Source organism: Falco rusticolus, chromosome 6 (assembly GCF_015220075.1).
Source record: "Falco rusticolus isolate bFalRus1 chromosome 6, bFalRus1.pri, whole genome shotgun sequence".
NCBI lineage: Eukaryota > Metazoa > Chordata > Aves > Falconiformes > Falconidae > Falco > Falco rusticolus.
The window spans coordinates 7,765,003-7,784,066 of NC_051192.1; the positions used below are offsets into that span (position 1 = coordinate 7,765,003).

General features: G+C 35.2%; 1 protein-coding gene across 11 annotated transcripts in view; it reads right to left on the minus strand.

The window, feature by feature from the left end:
* RYR2 (ryanodine receptor 2) overlaps positions 1 to 19,064 on the minus strand; it is a 434,536-nt gene that overhangs the window by 31,539 nt on the left and 383,933 nt on the right. For all 11 annotated transcript variants that reach the window (XM_037391531.1, XM_037391524.1, XM_037391528.1 and 8 more), the window contains 8 exons: positions 18,411 to 18,484; positions 10,248 to 10,328; positions 9,183 to 9,271; positions 7,499 to 7,627; positions 6,005 to 6,109; positions 3,103 to 3,184; positions 677 to 1,980; positions 229 to 293 (listed from right to left, as the gene is read on the minus strand). In XM_037391531.1, coding sequence (XP_037247428.1) covers positions 229 to 293; positions 677 to 1,980; positions 3,103 to 3,184; positions 6,005 to 6,109; positions 7,499 to 7,627; positions 9,183 to 9,271; positions 10,248 to 10,328; positions 18,411 to 18,484 — 1,929 coding nt within the window. The remainder of the gene's footprint in view (positions 1 to 228; positions 294 to 676; positions 1,981 to 3,102; positions 3,185 to 6,004; positions 6,110 to 7,498; positions 7,628 to 9,182; positions 9,272 to 10,247; positions 10,329 to 18,410; positions 18,485 to 19,064) is intronic.

A 19,064-nucleotide genomic window follows, 5' to 3' on the forward strand; every position in this document is an offset into this window, starting at 1 on the left:
ATTACAAAGGATGCTGCTGGAAGAGGGAAATTCATAAAATCTGAGTGATACTATTTACATGGCATTTTTGTGTGAGTGTGCACAGATGTGGAGGATGATTGAAAAAAATCCTAACTGTGAAACACAAATAGACACAAAATTAAAGGCAAAGAAGTAAGTACAAATCAAGCTGTTTTTTCAGTGAAACAAACCACAATTTGAAGGATCAGAAGTTAAGGTAATACATACTCGGCTTTTTCAGGTTCAGATTTTGTTTCCTCCTTCTCTTCCTTTTCCTCTTCTTTCACCTGCTCCTACAGAAAGTCAGATTTTAAAAAAAAGTGTCTACATACTATTATACAGTACAGAGTTAGTTAAAAGGGTACATAGAGTGCAGAATGTTAGGCTTTTTTTTAAAAACAATCTAAACCCTGAGAGAAGATGATACTTTAATTTACATTAATGAAGAGACATTTTGATACCGAATTAAAAGCAAACCAAAACATTATGTACTTACAGAAGGCTGTGGGAATTGAAGTTCATGACATCCGAGAGGGTAAACACCAGTAATTACAAGCAATTCCTTAAAATATATGTCACAAACCCCAGAAAAACAGAGCTGCAAGGTTTTTTTTCAAGACTATACTTAACATATGAAAGAGAGAAACATACAGCAGAAATAAAAGGTACAGTTTACCTGGATTTTTTCCTGCACCTCAGGCACTGGAGATAAGGAGGGAGTGCTCAGTAAATCACTCAAACCAGCATTTGGATTGTGAGGGATCAGTTTATACTGTCCCCCTTCTCGTTTCAAATCCAAGCCAAATATATCTGAAAGTAGATCACTCTCATCTGATAAAGTTCTCAGATCTGTCAAGTCTTCTGCAGGCAGTGCAGCTTCTGCTGGCTTCCTCTCCCCTTCTTCTCCTTCCCCACGCACCTCATCTTGAGTGGGATCTGGCATATTAGCTAACAGTTCAGCCACCTTGATTTTCTTTGCTCCTTCTACTAGGCTTCCTCCAAGTAGCAAACTGCATATGATGCGAAAGAAGCCCCGGACGACACTACAAGCAAAATGTAGTAAGCCCATCAAAATGCTCCAATAGGAAGAAAATAAAGCCATGATCATGTCCTTCATGGTCATTTTCTTCACTTTTTTCATCTGTTTCTTTAGGCTTTTCATGCTGAGCATTTTCATAAGAGTCATTAAATTATACTTGAGAGCTACTAATGCTGACTTCATGGTCACGAGAGAGAAGAGCCCCATTCGAGGATCCTGTTCCTCAGGCTTATCTTTCTCATTCTCCTCTTTATTTGCTGACCTTTCATTCAGGTCTGACTCAGAGATCTGGGCAGCCAGTTGCATTTCAAAGATGGTATCCTCGCAGAAATTAACAAAAAGCTCCATCTTTTCTTTCTCCCCGCCTTCATTTACAACATCAAATATAAATTGTCTCTTTGACTCTTTTACCTGAGGTTTCTCCCACTGAGTCCGACTCGACTCACTTATTTCAAAATAAACCCGTTCAATGCGCTTCGCGCTGCCCATGATTTCTATGCGTCCAAGGAAAGGCTGAAAGTAATTCAGCACACTCTCTGACAGTTCCAGAAAAGTTTGCAGGCGGGTATCATGGGGCATGTGTTCTGACAGGTTGGTCAGGAGAACAGCGACATTGAAACCAATGTCTTTGGCAGGTTCATGGAATCGTTTCACAAACTCCTCATAGTCCAGAGTCTCATTTTCATCTGTTTCAGCACATGATAGAAGAAATTCCGTTTCGGACTGAGTGTAATGCTTATGGCTTTCCATTGCTTTGTGAAAATCCCTCTTTGAAATTATCCCTTTACCATCAGGGTCATATTCTTTGAATGCATCAGAGGAAGTCAAATCCTTCAATTTTAAGAACATATCAAAAAACTTCAGAATCATCTCGACATTATTGGACGATTCCACAAGCATATCGACCATCTGCTTGCCAATAGTTCCGTTCACAACATTACCTAGATGTGATAACATCAAGTTAGAGGTACTGATGGCAGCAAATGTTTTGGCAAAGAAAAGTGTATAATAATGACGAGTGAAATAATCAAGCGGTACAGATGATAAACTATTGGCTAACATGCTCACATGAGAAAGCTAGCTGTAAAATCAGAAATCTTTTATTAATAACACTACCCTAAGACTTGGGAAAAACACAAGTGACTAGGTATTTGCCATTAAAGAAAGGAAGAACTCATAAGCCCAACAGAGAAACATCTGTTACATTTAATATAGTACTAAACACGAGGTAGCATACTATAAATTTTACTATACGGCAACATTGACAGAACCAGTGTCCCATTAGTTCAGATGGGTAGCTCAGTAGTTTGTTCATGAAGCACAGCCTACAATACTAAGAATTTACTTTGCTCCTCAGTGACCTTCTAAGAGTAGTAGCAATCTATGCAGTGTTTACTGGCCTCCCACTTAGCTCAAGAAAATAAATGCGATAGGATACACGTAAGCAGCAAAAAGGAAAAACAGATCTTTGGGTCATCTGTGTGTGCGTCTAGTTAGTCTAGTATTGGAAGTACTAATTCAATACCATAAAGGAGCTAAAGAAATTGTAGAATTTCTTGATAATGATCACGTTCTCTGGGGAATCATAATTTCAGGTACTAGCTATAAAGGACCTCAAAACTAGTGACTAGACAAATCAAAGCCTGTTCTTTATGGCTATGATCACTACCCCCCAAAAAAATGCAACATAGTAAAAGTGTTAATAAACTGACTTATAAATGGTTCAGTTCTTAGAACTTAGGATTGATTCAATTGACTTCAATAGCAAAAAAACTTTTCACCTAAGCCAAAAGAGAAGCTAAATTCATGGAAATAAAGCAAAACTTCCACCAGAGCTGGATTTAATACAGTTATGGCATTCAGAATTAACATCAACTATATCAACTACACTATAGAAATTTCCCATTCACTTTAAGACCTAACAACTCTTCTCACAACTAAGACATGAAAATTAAATACCCAAAGGAAAACAAGACCATTATTTCCCACATGAAGAAAATCACAAAGGTAAAAACTTTCCTAGAACAACTGTGAAAGAGGATTTCAAATTAAATTTTGACTACCTTCCAGCATAGACAGCAACATGACAACCATATCCTTCTGAAGATCCATTAATTCCTTCAGCAATTCAATTTGGCTGGAATCCTAAATAATGAACACAATATATATAATAAGAGATCTATTGACTTCTTTGACATTTATATATGTCCACACATATTTCACCTTGTAAAAATGAGACTTAGAAATTAAGAAGGTAGTAGTGTCAAAGCTGGTAATACAGTGAAAATATATTTAATTGCTTGATTCCTTACAGTACATTTACAGGATCAAACATTTACACAATCATCTATTTAGAGGACAGTAATTTAATAAAGACAAAATGAAAACTGAAAGTGGTGAAAAAAATTAAAGCAATTACTGGCTATGTCAAGCTCACAGATGCCTCTGTAATGTTTCATGTCAGCTGAAATATTGTTGGTGGTGGTGTAATCACGTTTACAGCTATGAAGACTTGTAAAAATGACAGCAGCACATAGAGCTCAAAATGTAATATGATTCAAAGCGAATGATTCCATTATAGGCCACTGAAGTTTGGGGTTTTTGAGAAAGAAAAGTTGAAACAAAATTTCCAAGTATTTATTAATAAAGTTCCATTACTATCTCCTTAAATAGACATGATACTGACTCCTTTAGCCATCTTTTTTCTCATTCAGTGTACCTATTCACTTGCCAATGATTTCAACGTGGAATCTATCTGGATAGATTTATTCAACTGCTTAATTTCTTCCTCAGTGATACATTGCTGCATCATGCCATTGATAAGGAATACTTGAGCACTGCTGCACTTCTGTGATGAGTACAACAAACTCAAGGTACTTTATGGCAATTTGGATCTTGGATTAAAAACAGCGCAAGCTGGAAATAATGAAGATTTCTAATTGATTTGTCTTTTAAGTTTTCATTCTAAATCTTATTTCAAAAGGTGCTTACATCCTGGATGATCTTTGTTCATTTAGATTGAAAATTTTACTTTAATTTTCTGCCTTACAGAGATTTCTTAAGAAGTATGACCAATACCACCTTGTTGCTTCCTAGTACAAAACTAGAGAAGGAAAATAAAAATAAAAATTAAAAAAAAGAACCAAAAACAAACAAAAAAACCACAACACCAAAACCAACAAACCAACTAAACAAAAAAAGCCGAACAAAAAAACCCCAAAACCAAATAAACGCAACCCCCAAGCAGACCAGTGATTTAGTTTTGTTCTGTTCAAATCTTGTTCTAAATATTCTCCAAAAGTGCTTTGGAAACTCCCAATTTAAAACAAAACCCAAACACTTAGCCTAGACAGCTCTTACTTACAGACAAAGCCATATTGCAACTCCTTTATAAATCCATTTAGCCATACTATTCACCTTTGAAAACTGGTATTTCAATAGAATTTGAAAAGCTTATGAATATATTCTTGCAATAAATATAAATGAACAAAAGAGCCCCTATCAATTCTGGTCTTTCCCGAGGCTCTGCTGGCCCCTAAAGGAGCTCCTGAAAGTCAAGAACTTGAGGTCCACAGAAGAGAAAGACGCCACCACTATTTATCATACATTTAGAGTAGACCGTATTTCTGTTATCCCACAGAAAGGCATGAGTAACTACATGCTACAATGGATCTCATTGTGCAAAGCTTCTTGTCTCTCTCTGAGGTGGCAGGATGTGTTTCACTATTTTCTAGATGCAGTAATTAAGAGATGCTACGAAGCCACTCCAGGCACAGCTGAGACTATAAACTTGTCATTAATGTAAAAACAAATCTTGCCAATAGCCATATCATATTTCTCAATCAACACATAGCTACTGCTTTCCATGTTGCTTTAGTGGCACAGAAATAAAGCACAACAGCCACCACCATGGCCTACCTAAACATTGATTAATTTTTTTCAATTCTTAAAACAACAAAGATTTTCCAAACCCAGGAGAGAATCTACAGGCACTTATAAATACACTTCAGTAGAAATTCAACGCATCGCTCTTTAAAACCAGGTTTCACTGAGATGCCATTTGTTAGAAGACTATTTAGCTATAATGAATGAGGAGCATACCTGAAGCACGAGCCTACAAATCTAAGCAATCAGCCTACTGCCAGCCACAAAGTCCCAAGGGCAAGGAGGAAAACCATTTGAGCAAGACTACTGTAATTTATGCAAATAATATTTACGTGGATACATTTGGAACTAAATACTGAAATCTAAATACCTCAGAGCCTTCAGAGCCTTATTCCTTAACAACAACAACTAAATCCTTTACAAGCTTATGAGAAAGTCAAATTATGTAAAAAACCTAGAATCACAGCATTCAATTAAGAGGTGTAATTCTTCTAAAGGTAAGAAGTTTAAAAATAAACTTTAATAATAGGATTCTTCTGACCTAACTTTAACCCCACTGTGCCGGTCCCCTATGCTATTTCTATCGTTTATGAAATGAGTACTCACATCCAAAAGCAACTCACCCATTTCTTTCTCTGCTAAGAGTAGAAAAGCTTAGATGCACACACGTGTTGAACTAGGATTCACTAATGAGCAGCTAAGGTTCAATGAAGGGCACATCAATGAAGATGGGTCCTCCATAAAAGGCTCGCGTGAAATCGCAGAAAACACTGGGACAAAACTTTGGTAAGAAAGAGAGGAACTGGCTAGTTCTTCTGAATATTGGTGATAAACTTCATTTGCAGCTTGATCTGATCATCGTGCCTGCGGCCAGTAATCCAAATACAGGCCTACTATCCACACTCACTATGATTTTGTAATTTACTCCCTCAACTGTATTTCATCACCTCTGCCTCTTATTTTTCCTCATATTTGCCCTATTAACTGTTGTTATTAATGACTCAAACATAATAACAAGTCTGTTTACGTTTTACAAAAAAGTTAGTAAGATAAAAAAGAAACAGTAAAGCAAAAAAATACCTGAGACAGCTTCATCTGCATGTGGGCAAACACATGAAGAAAACCAACTACAGCATCCCATAGCCTGCTGTGTGCCAGACTTTGCTGATTCCCAGTACACGGCCCCTATTTTTCAGCCAACAAAAATAAAGCAAAGCAGAGTTTATTTCCATGAAACTCAGCTAAACCAGGAAGGAAGATATAAAGGCAGTGCATATCTCTGTCCTTTGGAATATGCTATACAAAATTCAACATATATAGAATTATCTATTTAATAACATCACTGACTGTAAACAATGCCTATTCCTAATAACCATTCTGCCTCTGTTTTAGCCAAGTCACAGTTCACTAATTCAGAACCACACAAAGTATAGCTGCTTGCAACTTTAAACTGCAAATGCTCAAGGGGTACAAATTTTCAAGCTGATTCTTTCCTATGTAGTTCTATAAATCAGGAATAACTTTATAGAAGGTTAATGCAAAACTGGCAAAGGGATTACAGAATCAGACTCCTGATTATTATTTTTTCCCCAGCATTTTCTAGCTGTTGTAGAACACAGTATTAAAGAATATTTTTCCAAAAATTCCAACTTCTGAAAAGCAGGAATACAAAATCTTTTGAAGCCCCAAAGGATAAGAAATAAAATATTTACCAGCTAACAATGTACTTCTGATTTGCAAATAAGTATACACTAAATAGGCATACACACAATTTATTCAGTCCTATTCTATCACATTTCATATTCATGAATTATAAAACACTATTTTCATAATAATTGTTTTCATTTGAATGAAAACAGTATAATAGACAGTCTAATGAGATCCTCTCTAACCTGCTGCTTATATGCAGAAACAAACTGTAATATTGTTGACTGATTTACATGCGGAATTAAGAAATAAATTACACTGAATTCCTAACAAATCATGGAAGAACCGCTACATTGTTATTTTGAAAGAATTGATCCCAATCTCATTTATTGCAGAGTCCACCTCAAGTACATCTCTGTAATTCTCAAATGTAATGTGTGACTTCAGCATTTCAAGCACAGTAGTGATGCCTCAAAACAGCCTTATTCCTGACAGAAAATATAATCTAATATTCTATTGACTAAATAGTAACTGTGTTTTGCATTGACCTTAGTTTCTCAATGGATTAAAAGTGAAGACTTTAAAGTGGGTAAACTGCTGCAGTCTAGGCTAAATTAAAACAAACATACAAGCAAACAAAATACCAAAAAAACCCAAAATCTCTACTGTCTTGCATACAACCAAAGGATGATTATTTACTAGTAACTACAAATTTGACTAAATTGTTAAGGTTCCAAAAGAGCAGTGACAGCTATATGTATTTCAAGACTTCACTTCCTACTGAAATGAATGCACTAAAATATATTGAAGAATAAGTGCATTTGTTATGTTTCTATCTATGTTATATCTAGCTACCTTACATCTTCATGCCAAAAGTATGATTAATTTTCTTTCAAATCTAAAAAAATTCCAATGAAACTAATTTACCTGGATATATTCCGTAAGAGTATTGAAAACTTGTTTTGCAACCTGGATAGCTTTGGAAAAATTTCGTTGTCCTTGTTCATCAATAACATCTTTCCCAGAATAATACCAATAGAAATCACTAATGGATTCCTAAAAAAAAGAGTTGTGAGAAGCACAGAGAAATTATGATTCAAACTGCCTCTAACCTGTTATTCATCAAGAAAAATAACACCAGATAGCATTCTAGCTCTGCAAAGTACTTAATTTTAAATGTCCCCCCAAAAGATTCTCCAGTATTATTTCAAGAATTTTAGTTCTTGAAGAGAACCTCAAGGGAATCAATCAGGAAACAAATAAAATTAAGTAAATATTTTTTAAATAAATAAATAAATAAATCTGTTGGTATCTGCTCTTAGAAATACAACCGTGTGCATTCTGAAGAGGACTCGGTAGTACTACCATGCTGCATGCTGTTTGTTAAACACGCTCTTTTTATACCATGTGCTTGACACCTAGTCAATAGTGGGAGCAAATGTTGCTTTGTGTGCATGACTATTAATTTTTTTCCATCTTCCCCAAAGGCAAGTTTATTAAAGTTTCAACAAAGTAAGCAATGGAATGAAAAACATTATATTGTCCCTACAACTTCTGCAGAACACATAAGGATAAAAAACAACATTGGTAACAGCAGCAACTTAAAAACCACAAATTTTCAAAGCCTGGAATTTTCAGACCCAGTAAATGTATCATTAAAGGGGAAACATAACTAGGTAAATTAAAAAAGAAACATACAAAAAATATCATGCACAGTGATCTTCGGAAATATAAGCATAATAGGTAGAAGTGATTAACATTTATCACAAAATATGTTTTCATGTCTTTCACATGCTCCAATCGGGAAACAAAATAGATTTCTTTTCCTTCCTTTCTACTGGGTTGGGACAATGTAATGTTTTCATACCTAAAGATTAGGGAGATAATTCAGACTAGAGGGTTGAACGGATTTTAATCTAGCCTTCTGCTTTTGTTTTTATTCTTTGGGGTTTTTTTCCTCCTTAGAAAATGATGTGTTGTTCTTATGCTTCGCTTCATGCCACCCCATGACTATCCATACAGCATCCTAGTGTTCAGGCTAAACCAGAACACGGATGAATAAGCAGCTGAAGCTTAACTTGTACTACACAAAACACTTTTGAGTCACAGGGTAGTATCAGTCAACAACCACCTAATGGTGTTCACTGACACAGTTAGCACGTATCTACCTTCTGCCTGCTCTTGGTTAACGGGCTGCACTGCTACCTCGCATGTAATAGCTGAAATCAGCCTTTCACACTTACGTCACTTTGACTCCCACAGTACAAGATAACAACTGTTGAACAACTGTAACCAGTAAAGAATTACAGCCTTTCTCATCAACGTGGGCTACAGCGACCAGAATAAATGTCATGACCAATAAATCTGCTCATCTAATAAAACAGTATTTTCTGATAAGGATGAAGGATGATTTTGCTGTAAAAAGAACTTCTGTGGCAGCAAATCATGTATTGCTGAAGGAAATTCCAGAGAAATAAAGGAAGTCAGAGTTTCACATACAAACTTCTGCGTTCTGATCCAAATAAATTAAATAAATCTTAAAACAACAGTAAGTATTGTATAGTTGCAAGCCATTATTTTCATCTACTCAATTCATATATAATTAACCTACCTGAACTCTTAGTAAGTAATCCACAGTGGAAATGATAATGTTAACAGTTGTGTTGTTACCAGTTTGAGTTCTCAGGTAATTCTGAAAATCTAAAAATTCAAATAGAAGTTTGATTTCAATTTATTTAAGTGTTAAAGACTTACACAACTACTCCTGTTAATTAGTTCTGATTTAACATGATCTAGGAAAGTATAGCTTAAAAGAATGGATTTTTTTAACTTTTTTTCAAAAAATCTTTTAAGAGTTCCAGCATTTTATTGCAGAGATCACATACCAGTGAACTCCTGAAGCCAGAAGCCCAATTATCTGTTTTGTCTACAGAATTTTATCTTGGTCTTATTTTCATCCATTTATGACTACTTTTACACCTCTAGAATTTCATCAATGTCATCAGAATTATACCTAGTATGTATTTTGTTAAGCAAAAGCAAAATTAATTTGCATAACTGTAAAATTCCTGATTACAAAGTCATAAATACATCCAAGAGCTAAAAAAACCTTTTTTTTTCCTTCCCTAATAATGACACAGACAACACAGGGAAATGTACATTAACAATAAAAATATGCTTAATATCATGTATTTGTTTAATTTGGTTTTGCATTTTTAAAATCAGTGCTACTTCTTCAAGAAAGGCATCATCTATGTTGTAATTTCACACACAATTCTAACATTTGTGCCAAAGAGTGCACACCAGAAAGCATACAAATGTCAAAAAACAATAAATATACCTTATATATTTATATATAAATATACAATAAATATATTTTTCCTCTGAACCTTCACTGTCTAGAAGTTATAAACCATGTACCTTTTCCTATCTTTATTTACCTTTCCTACGAGGTCAAGATCCAAAACTCGTTATTTTGAAAACCATTATCTTTTCTAGAAAGTTAAAGCTGATTAAGAAAACTGGCAAAAATAAATATTTTCCTTTCATGTACAGTCTAGCAGCTCTTCCATGATCCATGATATTTTATGAAGGTTGCCAAACCTTCAGCAATGAAGAGCTTTTATCTTTAGTTACCATCACCTTGGCTTAGCTGACTGGCAGCCTGCCCACAAACCTGAATTATGTCCTTCACAAAGCAACTGAAGGAAGCGGAAGAGGTCACAGGTGAACTCATCATCCTGCATCACTTTTTCTCCTGTAGAAAGGCCAGATGGAAGCAGATTATCACAGGCTGCCAAGTACCACCCCACAGCCCCTAAAAAATACCTCCATATTTAATTTTAAGAAAGAGAGAAGGGGAGAGAAAATATATAACCACCAATCTATCTGAAGCACATAGTTGTGCTTGACAGATAGTTATCTGGTTAGAAAATAATAATTATGAAACTTAACTTTTGATTTATAAATATGGCAGCATGAGCTTGGCAACATTTTACAAACAAACCATGATTTACATTCTTGTTTGAGTTTGCTGGGCATGAATGCTGCGTTACACACAAAGGTTAGGTTTGGATTAATTTGGTTCCTATTCATCAACAAACAAATTATTTAAAAATCCAGAAAGAAATTTCATCGAACAGTAATGAAAATAATTTCTCAAATAAACTATTAGATTTTAAAATAATCTAAAATAACCCATGAAATGTACACCTGTGTGCATTCTCAAGAATCATTTAGGCTGAAATATTTGAGGATTTAGTACCTGTCCACTGCTGTAACAAAATGGATGTTGGACATTCGTCTCCCATGACAAAATAAAGCAATTAACTTACGAAGAATTAGAACAAATGCCGATGTGCTTTCTGAATTAGGCCCTTCAGTTCATTTTTTTGGTAAATAGCTAATATCCAAGTGTATAGAGCTTCAAATTATTTTCTTGATTCTTCACAGGAAACAGTATAGTAAAAAGCCTTAATTAACACACCATTATTTCAATTACATCAGGACATACAGTTAACTTTGTACAGTGACACGTGAGGAGGAGAAACAATCGTTCACCCAGGAAAACAACCACAACTGAGGAAAATGGAGAACAGCTAATAAAATGACATAGGAGCACAACAACAGAGGTGTTCAAAACAATAAAGGCCACCTATTGAAAGTACGGAAATTGCCATCTAGGACTTTGGGAAAGTATTTGGAATGTGTATGGCAACAAAACCAGCAGCCATAAAAACCTCTACTTTGTAGGAATACACGTCATTTGAATATGTGGCCAAGTGCTATATGTAGATAACAAAAGGAAAAGAGATAAAAATGTAAGCAAACTGCAAAAGAATTTTTAGGATACTGTTTTTTTTAATGAAGAGATACTTTAGGCTTTTATCTGAACTTCTAAATCTCATGTCTACAAAGAATATTTTTAGTGTGTGAACAGAAGGAAACTAGAGGAATGAGTAAATGAATTAAAAATTAAGGGAAAAAAGCTTTTTTCAAAAAGATGATCGACTAATAATTACATTAACAATTACTGACATACGGTTATATTGGTGAATAACTAATTATAATGTCTACATTTGTAAATTATTATATTATTATAAATACTTTATTACAGCTTGTGCTGGTTTTGGCTGGGACAGAGTTAATTTTCTTCATAGTAGTTAGTACGGGGCTGTTTTGCATTTGTGCTGGAAACAGTGTCGAAGGTTCAGAGATGTCTTCATTACCGCTGAGCACTGTTTGCACAGTCAGGCCTTTTCTGCTCCCCACCCCACCAGCAAGTGGGCTGGGGGGCAGAGGGAGCTGGGAGGGGACACAGCCGGGACAGCTGACCCCAGCTGTGGGGTTAAACCACGACACAGCTGAATTGTAAACACTATTTAGTACAACCTGGAATATATATAAACATGAACATGATCAGTTTAACTGTACATAAAGTCATGAATGATTATGGGTTCAAGCTAATGGACTTTTCAATCCACAGCCTGTGAATTTTGAAGTGAGAATCTTCAATACGTGGTAGGATTAGGACGCAAATGATTTTTGAAAACTAATATTAATATTTTAAAAGTACAGCATTTCAGTTTTCCCTGTTGCTATCAAGACATGATGTTTGGTAATAAGAGCAGGTATCTCTCCAAAGTATATGCCGACACAGTTTCTTGTAACATAGGGAAAGATAAAATGCTATTCCTCCTAACTCCAGCTGTGCATTTACGGTTATGGCAAACAATATACAATTCTTTCTGCAAGAATGAGCTCAATACTATAAATGACACTCCATGACATTGTTCTCCATCCCAGATATAAATACCATATATATAGTTTTTCAGTCACAGAAGACTGAAAATCCTTTCAGCTAATTAAACAATGAAAAATGAACTACTATTTCTGTCAATGCTTATTAACGTATACATACAATATATGCCTGAGAAGGTGAGAAGGCAAAATCAAGAGGTGCCTAGAAATGTATTATTCAACATTACCTGCAGGTTCAGACCTGTAAGATACTTTCATATGTTGCTGGCCATAAGGCCAGTGCATAGAATATCCTTTTTTTTTCTAACTGAACTCCTGTCATGCTTGAAGTTACGCTTGGAGTCACATGCTTTGTTGATCTAGATGAATATTTATATTTTGCAAAAATAAGCATTACAGAAAGGCAAATATTTGGTGGAGCCTGTTTGTGTGTAGCTTGACTGCTAAAGATTGTGATGATTTTAAAAAATAACCTACAAGGAAAATTGCTGACATATCACCATTGGAAAAATTAAGCCCATAGAAGGCCCAATGGCTTATTTCTTGCATATCAAGATATCACTGAATTAAAGCCGTTTGTATTAATAGGTCTACAAAATAAGTTACAGTTTAATATTTTTCCACCTCTATTTTTCTTGCCCTCTTGTGTAAGATTTTTCAGAACAAGAAGGAAAAGAAGTTTCAAGTTAAAATGATTGTACAGATTAATCTATGAAGCAATCTTTTTGCTTTTCATATATCCACTGGAATTTAGGAATTTCTCTGAAATAAATTCCAATTTTAGTATTGGAAGGGTTTGGAAGGGTCTGTTAATTAGCTCCACTGTAAATAAAACACAAAAATAATACAAGTTATTGCAAAATTCTGCAAAATCAGAAGACACTTAGGTACATCATTTCACATATGCTGAAAGGTCTGTACCTTTTAGAAATATTTTTACATATTTTAAAATGAAGCAAAATCCCCTGTGTTTCAAACAGCTTGGTGACACTAAGATTTAAAATAATCCAGGTTTTCAATTTCTACAGCTGATCAAAATCTGACGAAACCCAATGTCAGTATTGACAGGAATTTAGTTGTCAGATGTTACTTCCTGACGGCAAGTGGTACCTCACTGGAAACTACAGAACTGACATACAGATCCATTTCCTTCTATAAAATCTAACAGAACAACCTTTGCTGCTGTGCACACCAATTCATGCCAGTACATACAAAGATTTGCCTAGATAATGTACTTACAAACATACACACTGCATATAGTATGACTTAGGTTGTCATGAAACCATGTTCTTTAGTTTCTGTTGATACGATATATATTCTGGCATATATTTGCTCAGATGTTAAAATGCTGCCATTGCTCATGCTGTGTGTAAATGGTGTGGCTACGCACATGAAGGCTTTAAGCCTGTAGCTTTTGCAAAACTGGTAGCTTGTGTTTGTGATGTATAGAAACAGAAGTATCATGTGTAGGAACTGAAAATAAAATTGAACGAAAAATTAAATACATGTTTTTTTTTCCTTGAAAGTGCATGTATCCAGGTTTAATAATTCTCTCTCCCTCTTCCACCCCCAGTCCTCAGTGGCAAAAGATATGACTTCTATTACTACTCAGAAACAATGTTTTGATGCTACGTATTTACAGAAACATAAAAATCCTTTCAGCTCTCAGAAAGGAACAGGGCTCCTTCTGGGCGGCTGTTAAGCAAAAGCAAAGCTCTCCCATGATAAATCAATTGCATTTATTTTTATCACAAGACCTGGGCAATATTGGGTTGGACTGTGAGTGCTACATGCCTTTGACTTCTCAACAATCCAATTCATATAAGAAAAGCACTTGTTTTCTCACTGAGTGACACAACAATGTCTCTGAACTGAAGCTACTGAAGTTCCATTTTAGATGTAAACACTGATTCAAATACAGTGATATAAAGGTGGAAAACACCCCCTTCAGTGTAGGCTACAGTGGATCATGTGGAATTTAAACATCCACATTAAGTGTGACTAGGTTGGTGAAGGAAAAAAGCATATTTCCTGATTTCACATTATTAATGGCTGAAAACAGCCCTGATCTGTACTGTCATTCTAGCTATTTATTTTATGGCATGTCTACCACTCTCAGTCAACTTAATAGAAAGTCCTTTGAGACCTACTATTACATCAAACTTCATTCTAAAATTATATTTTATTAAAATATACCTTCAGACAATTTACAAAGAAACAAATTAATGTCGTGATACAATATTAAAAGATTTTTAAAAATATATAGCTTTCCTGACAAAAAAAGGAAAGAAAGGTAAAATAATCTAAGCGTGAACTTAACAACTTAATTTTTTTACTTCACATGATACATAAAACAAGTCTCTCCAAAGAGGAAAAACATTGCACTTTCAAGATTTTTGTGACTCACGGTGAAAGAGCATAGAGCATGAATGTGAAATGAAAAATTGAAACCCATTGCAAGATAATATGCATTTCTACATGTCTTTGGTTTTGAAGTCCCTTTTTTTGAAAAGGAAACAGAACAATCAAAACAAAATACATACAGAAGAAACAACATTGAGTACATCACGAAAACAAGTAAGAAACACATTTGCTAAAGAACCATCAATGTTGTTACCAGTGGGGGTTCCAGGGTTTGGAAAGGGAAGGTAGTACCAGTCAGAGGAATATCAGGACAAGGAGCTTACAATGCAGACAGCACAAAGAAACAGTTGGAATAGAGCAATATATCTCACATCCATGTTGACTCAGTACAGGGCTTTCTACCTCTTGCCAAGGTTGACATGGGACCAGAAACAAGCACTGCCCTCGAGGAAAAGCTATTCCCATAATTGTCATCAGCAGTTTTTCTTTGAGTTTGGCAAGAACAGTTTCAGACATAGGGGTTGTAAACTCAATGACAATTATTTATTAATATGCTTCCGCATCAGATTCAGGCGACATGAGAAACAGGCTACAGTGCACATTTTCCATCCCATCATTCCCTTGGGAATCAATAAAGTGATCTTTAATTGAAGAGTAATTACTTATAGAATATCTCCTCTCCCTCAAAAAAGGAATGGGAGAAAACATTTCCACATCTTTGGTACTTCCTTTGTAGTATTCACAGATGGTTATTCACAGGATTGCAAACAGGCATATGATCTCAGGTATCCCATAAAATCTAGATTATTTTGAAACTGTTCACTACAGGAGTTTCCCCACAGACACACTGGCTGGGCTTTCATAATGCTATCAGGTATCAATACCAGTACCTGTACAGCTCTTATGTAAACTACTTTTCAATGAATTGAAAAAGGTGTGCTTCATAATATAAAAATTATTATTATTATTATTATTATTATTATTTGAAGGTAGCAAAATATCTAGAATAACGTAAGCCTGAAAAGGAAAAGTACAGTCTTTTATGGTTTGGCTTTGCTTTGTTCTGTTTTCTTGAATTTTCAATAGCTGGATATTAATACACAAAAAAGATGCTGTTAGCAAATATTATCCCTTTGTGCCAAGAAATCATTGACATAGTGAGTGTGATTACCATAGCTTGACATTGCTGCTGCTCAGTAACAAAGAAAACAAAACCACATGATCCTAAGTGTAGATTTTTGTTAATAGGCCAAATAAAGAATTTCCACTGAGAAAACAAATGGAAATCCAGATCATCCCTCTCCCCAGCATTTGGCTAATGAAAAGACATCTGCTGTGTTTAAGCTTATTGTTTCTACTGAATGGTGCACACATTTTGTATTTTAAATTCTCATTCCTCAGGGTGACAGGAACATCTCATGGCAACTGCTCCCACAGAGCTCTTCCTTTACTTGAAGTAAGGAACCTTTGAGGTATAGGAACCTTAACACATCAAGTAGCTTTCTAAGCAAGGAAGAACCAACCACTTGTAAACATTATTGATTCCTCTACAATTAGTGACGCACCACCTCTTTCTTGTATCAACTCCTGACTGCATTAGATAAACCAAGCCAGTGGCAAGTCCTCTCCTTACTAACCACCCTCAAATCCTCACTGGATCCACCACTGATTTCCTGGGCTTGCACAATCAATGCAGCGATAAAGCCACATTCAATACACAACATAAATACTACAGGAGGACTAGAGCACAAGGCTTTGTGTATGTATAAGTATACTTTTTTTTTTTTTTTTTAAACATTCATCCATCGCAAATACTGGGCTCATTAAAATGAAAAGAAATAAAAAAAGAACAGAAAAAGAAAAGAGTTTAAAAAAGCTTGCTGCTCTTACATCTAGTGTGCCAGTCACTGTGCAAATCCTGAGAAAGGAAGAACAAAGTGGGGAGAGTTTACACAAAAACCAAGAATTTTGGAATAAACAATTGTAATAATAATAGAAAAGAACCCACTAGTTTAACACTTTTACAGGAACAAAAAATCTAATGGTGTTCAGGAGCTGTACAGTGCTGACACAAAGCTAAGAGCAGGAAAAATAAAGAATAGGCAGTTGTTTTTAATAATTACCACGCTCATGAGTGATGACTGAGGAAAGGAGGACAGGACAATTAGTTCAAAGAAAAAAGAAACAGGGAAAAAAGAAAAAAAAAAAGTTGAGAAATTGTTCTTAGCAAATACAAAATATAGTTAGCATTGGTTTTGGCAAAATTAGTTCTGTTCTAAAGAGACAGATCAAATAAACAGAAAATTAAAAAAATAATCCCTCAAATGAGGAAACACAAAAATACTCTAACATAGGTAGAGTCAATTATGCAGTGTTTAAAGATAGATCTATATCTGCATGCAAAATGAGTCAACTCTAGAAATAAAGGTAGCGGTCAAAATAAAAATGAGCTGATATCTTGATAGTCCATTTCAAAATTCAACATTATGAATAATTAATTTCATTATTTAGTAGTAGAAATTTTGTCCAAAGGAGTAAAACATTGTGCAGAATAATCTTCAGTAAAACATGAAAGTAATGGCCAAAACATTATATGCCAGATAGCTGCAGCATCAGTGCTCAATCCACAATCTTGTGACCAAATTTTATCCACATGGGTTCACTTTATTTTGTTTAGTCATGTAAGTCTAGCAGGATTTGATCTACAATTTAGACAAGAGGGAGCACTTTCGGAAAAGCAGCATTTATGATTGGCCTTGAAGTGAATTTTAATAGTTCATTATTTTGATTTGAGACAAGCAGTTGAATATTCAAGAAATATGCCACATAAAAGAGAGATGTAGTACTACAGGTATGAATCATGAACCCCCAAATGCAACAATGATTACACAGTCAAGCTTTTTTACCTTGTTTTTAAGATAAAAACATGTTAAAAGATTAGATCACTGTAGGATTTAAACATAAAAATGCACTGTAAAAAATACTGAGGGTAAGGGGAGAAAATGTGCTTTGGTAGCTCTATTAAGTCACATGAGAATGAACCTAACGTTTCCAGACAATCACGGTAAGGCAGTAATAGAACTTACTGTCAGACAGAAGAAAGAAATTGACAGTGAACTGACAACACAGAGGGTAGAAAGCCAAATTGGTTCAAAGTCAAAAGTAAAACAAAAATTTTGAAATATGTCCCCAAAGACAAACAGAAAATAATTATTTCAAAGAAAAGGCTTTCCCAGTAGAATTTTTTTCCAAATAGTAGACACAGTTTCCTTGACCTCTTCTATTTGACTTACAGCTTAACTACATTGTCTGTTTTCCATGCAAACAGCCAAAACTGTTTAAGAAATCAGGTGGGAACTCTTGATTTCTTTTTATGCTGAAACTAAGTAGAGACTTCTGAAATATTTTACATGCATAAACACTGCTGTTTGTAACTAGACAAAAATCTCTTTTAAATTTTATATGTAATGCCTTCACTTCTTCATAACAACGGCTAAGAGTCCTCTGAGGCAGTTCTGAAACTCCACACATGCTAGTGATTTACTATCGACAAGCATGGGCTTAGGTAGGCCAATTAAACACAAACCACTCTTAGGAATCATATTTTAGCTTCAGCTTCTAGATATATATTTACAAGGTTCTTTCAAATTCAGCTTGCTTCTGCAAAATGTAAAAGAGAAAAGTTCATGGATCATTTCTGTTAAATCAATAGTACCTGATCCCTCTTCAGTCACCATGCCAAGGCCTTCTGCTTTGTTCTGACGTTCAAATGCATTTAGGTCAAGAACACTGCAATAAGAAAAATGACATTTGTCCTGTAATTAATTAAATATATGCAATATTTCATTCTGTGAAAGACAGAGAAGGATCTGTGATTTCATTAAAGTATATAAGCATACTAGTGTCAGGAAGATATATTTCAGTGGCTTAATATATGTCTGCTACAAGATCACGAAACTCAGCTTTACAGGCTTAACCTGCTTCTGCCCTGCAAATGACAATAGAATTTAGTTCTTTATAATAGACCAAAAAAAGAGGATGTGTTTGCGATATACACTCATTTTAGAGGTTACAAAGAAGCCATATTATTGACAACCTTTATATTATAGCCCAGTTCATAGAACCACGGAATCATAGAATGGTTGGGTTGGAATTAAATCTGGCCAGGGACGTCAAAGGCAAAGGATATTCTAGCTCCACCCCCCCCCTGCCACGGGCAGGGACACCTTCCACTAGACCAGGTTGCTCAAAGCCCCGTCCAGCCTGGCCTTGGACACTGCCAGGGATGGGGCATCCACAGCTTTGCTGGGCAACCTCTTCCAGTGCCTCACCACCCTCACAGTAAAGAATTTCTTTGTAACATCTAATC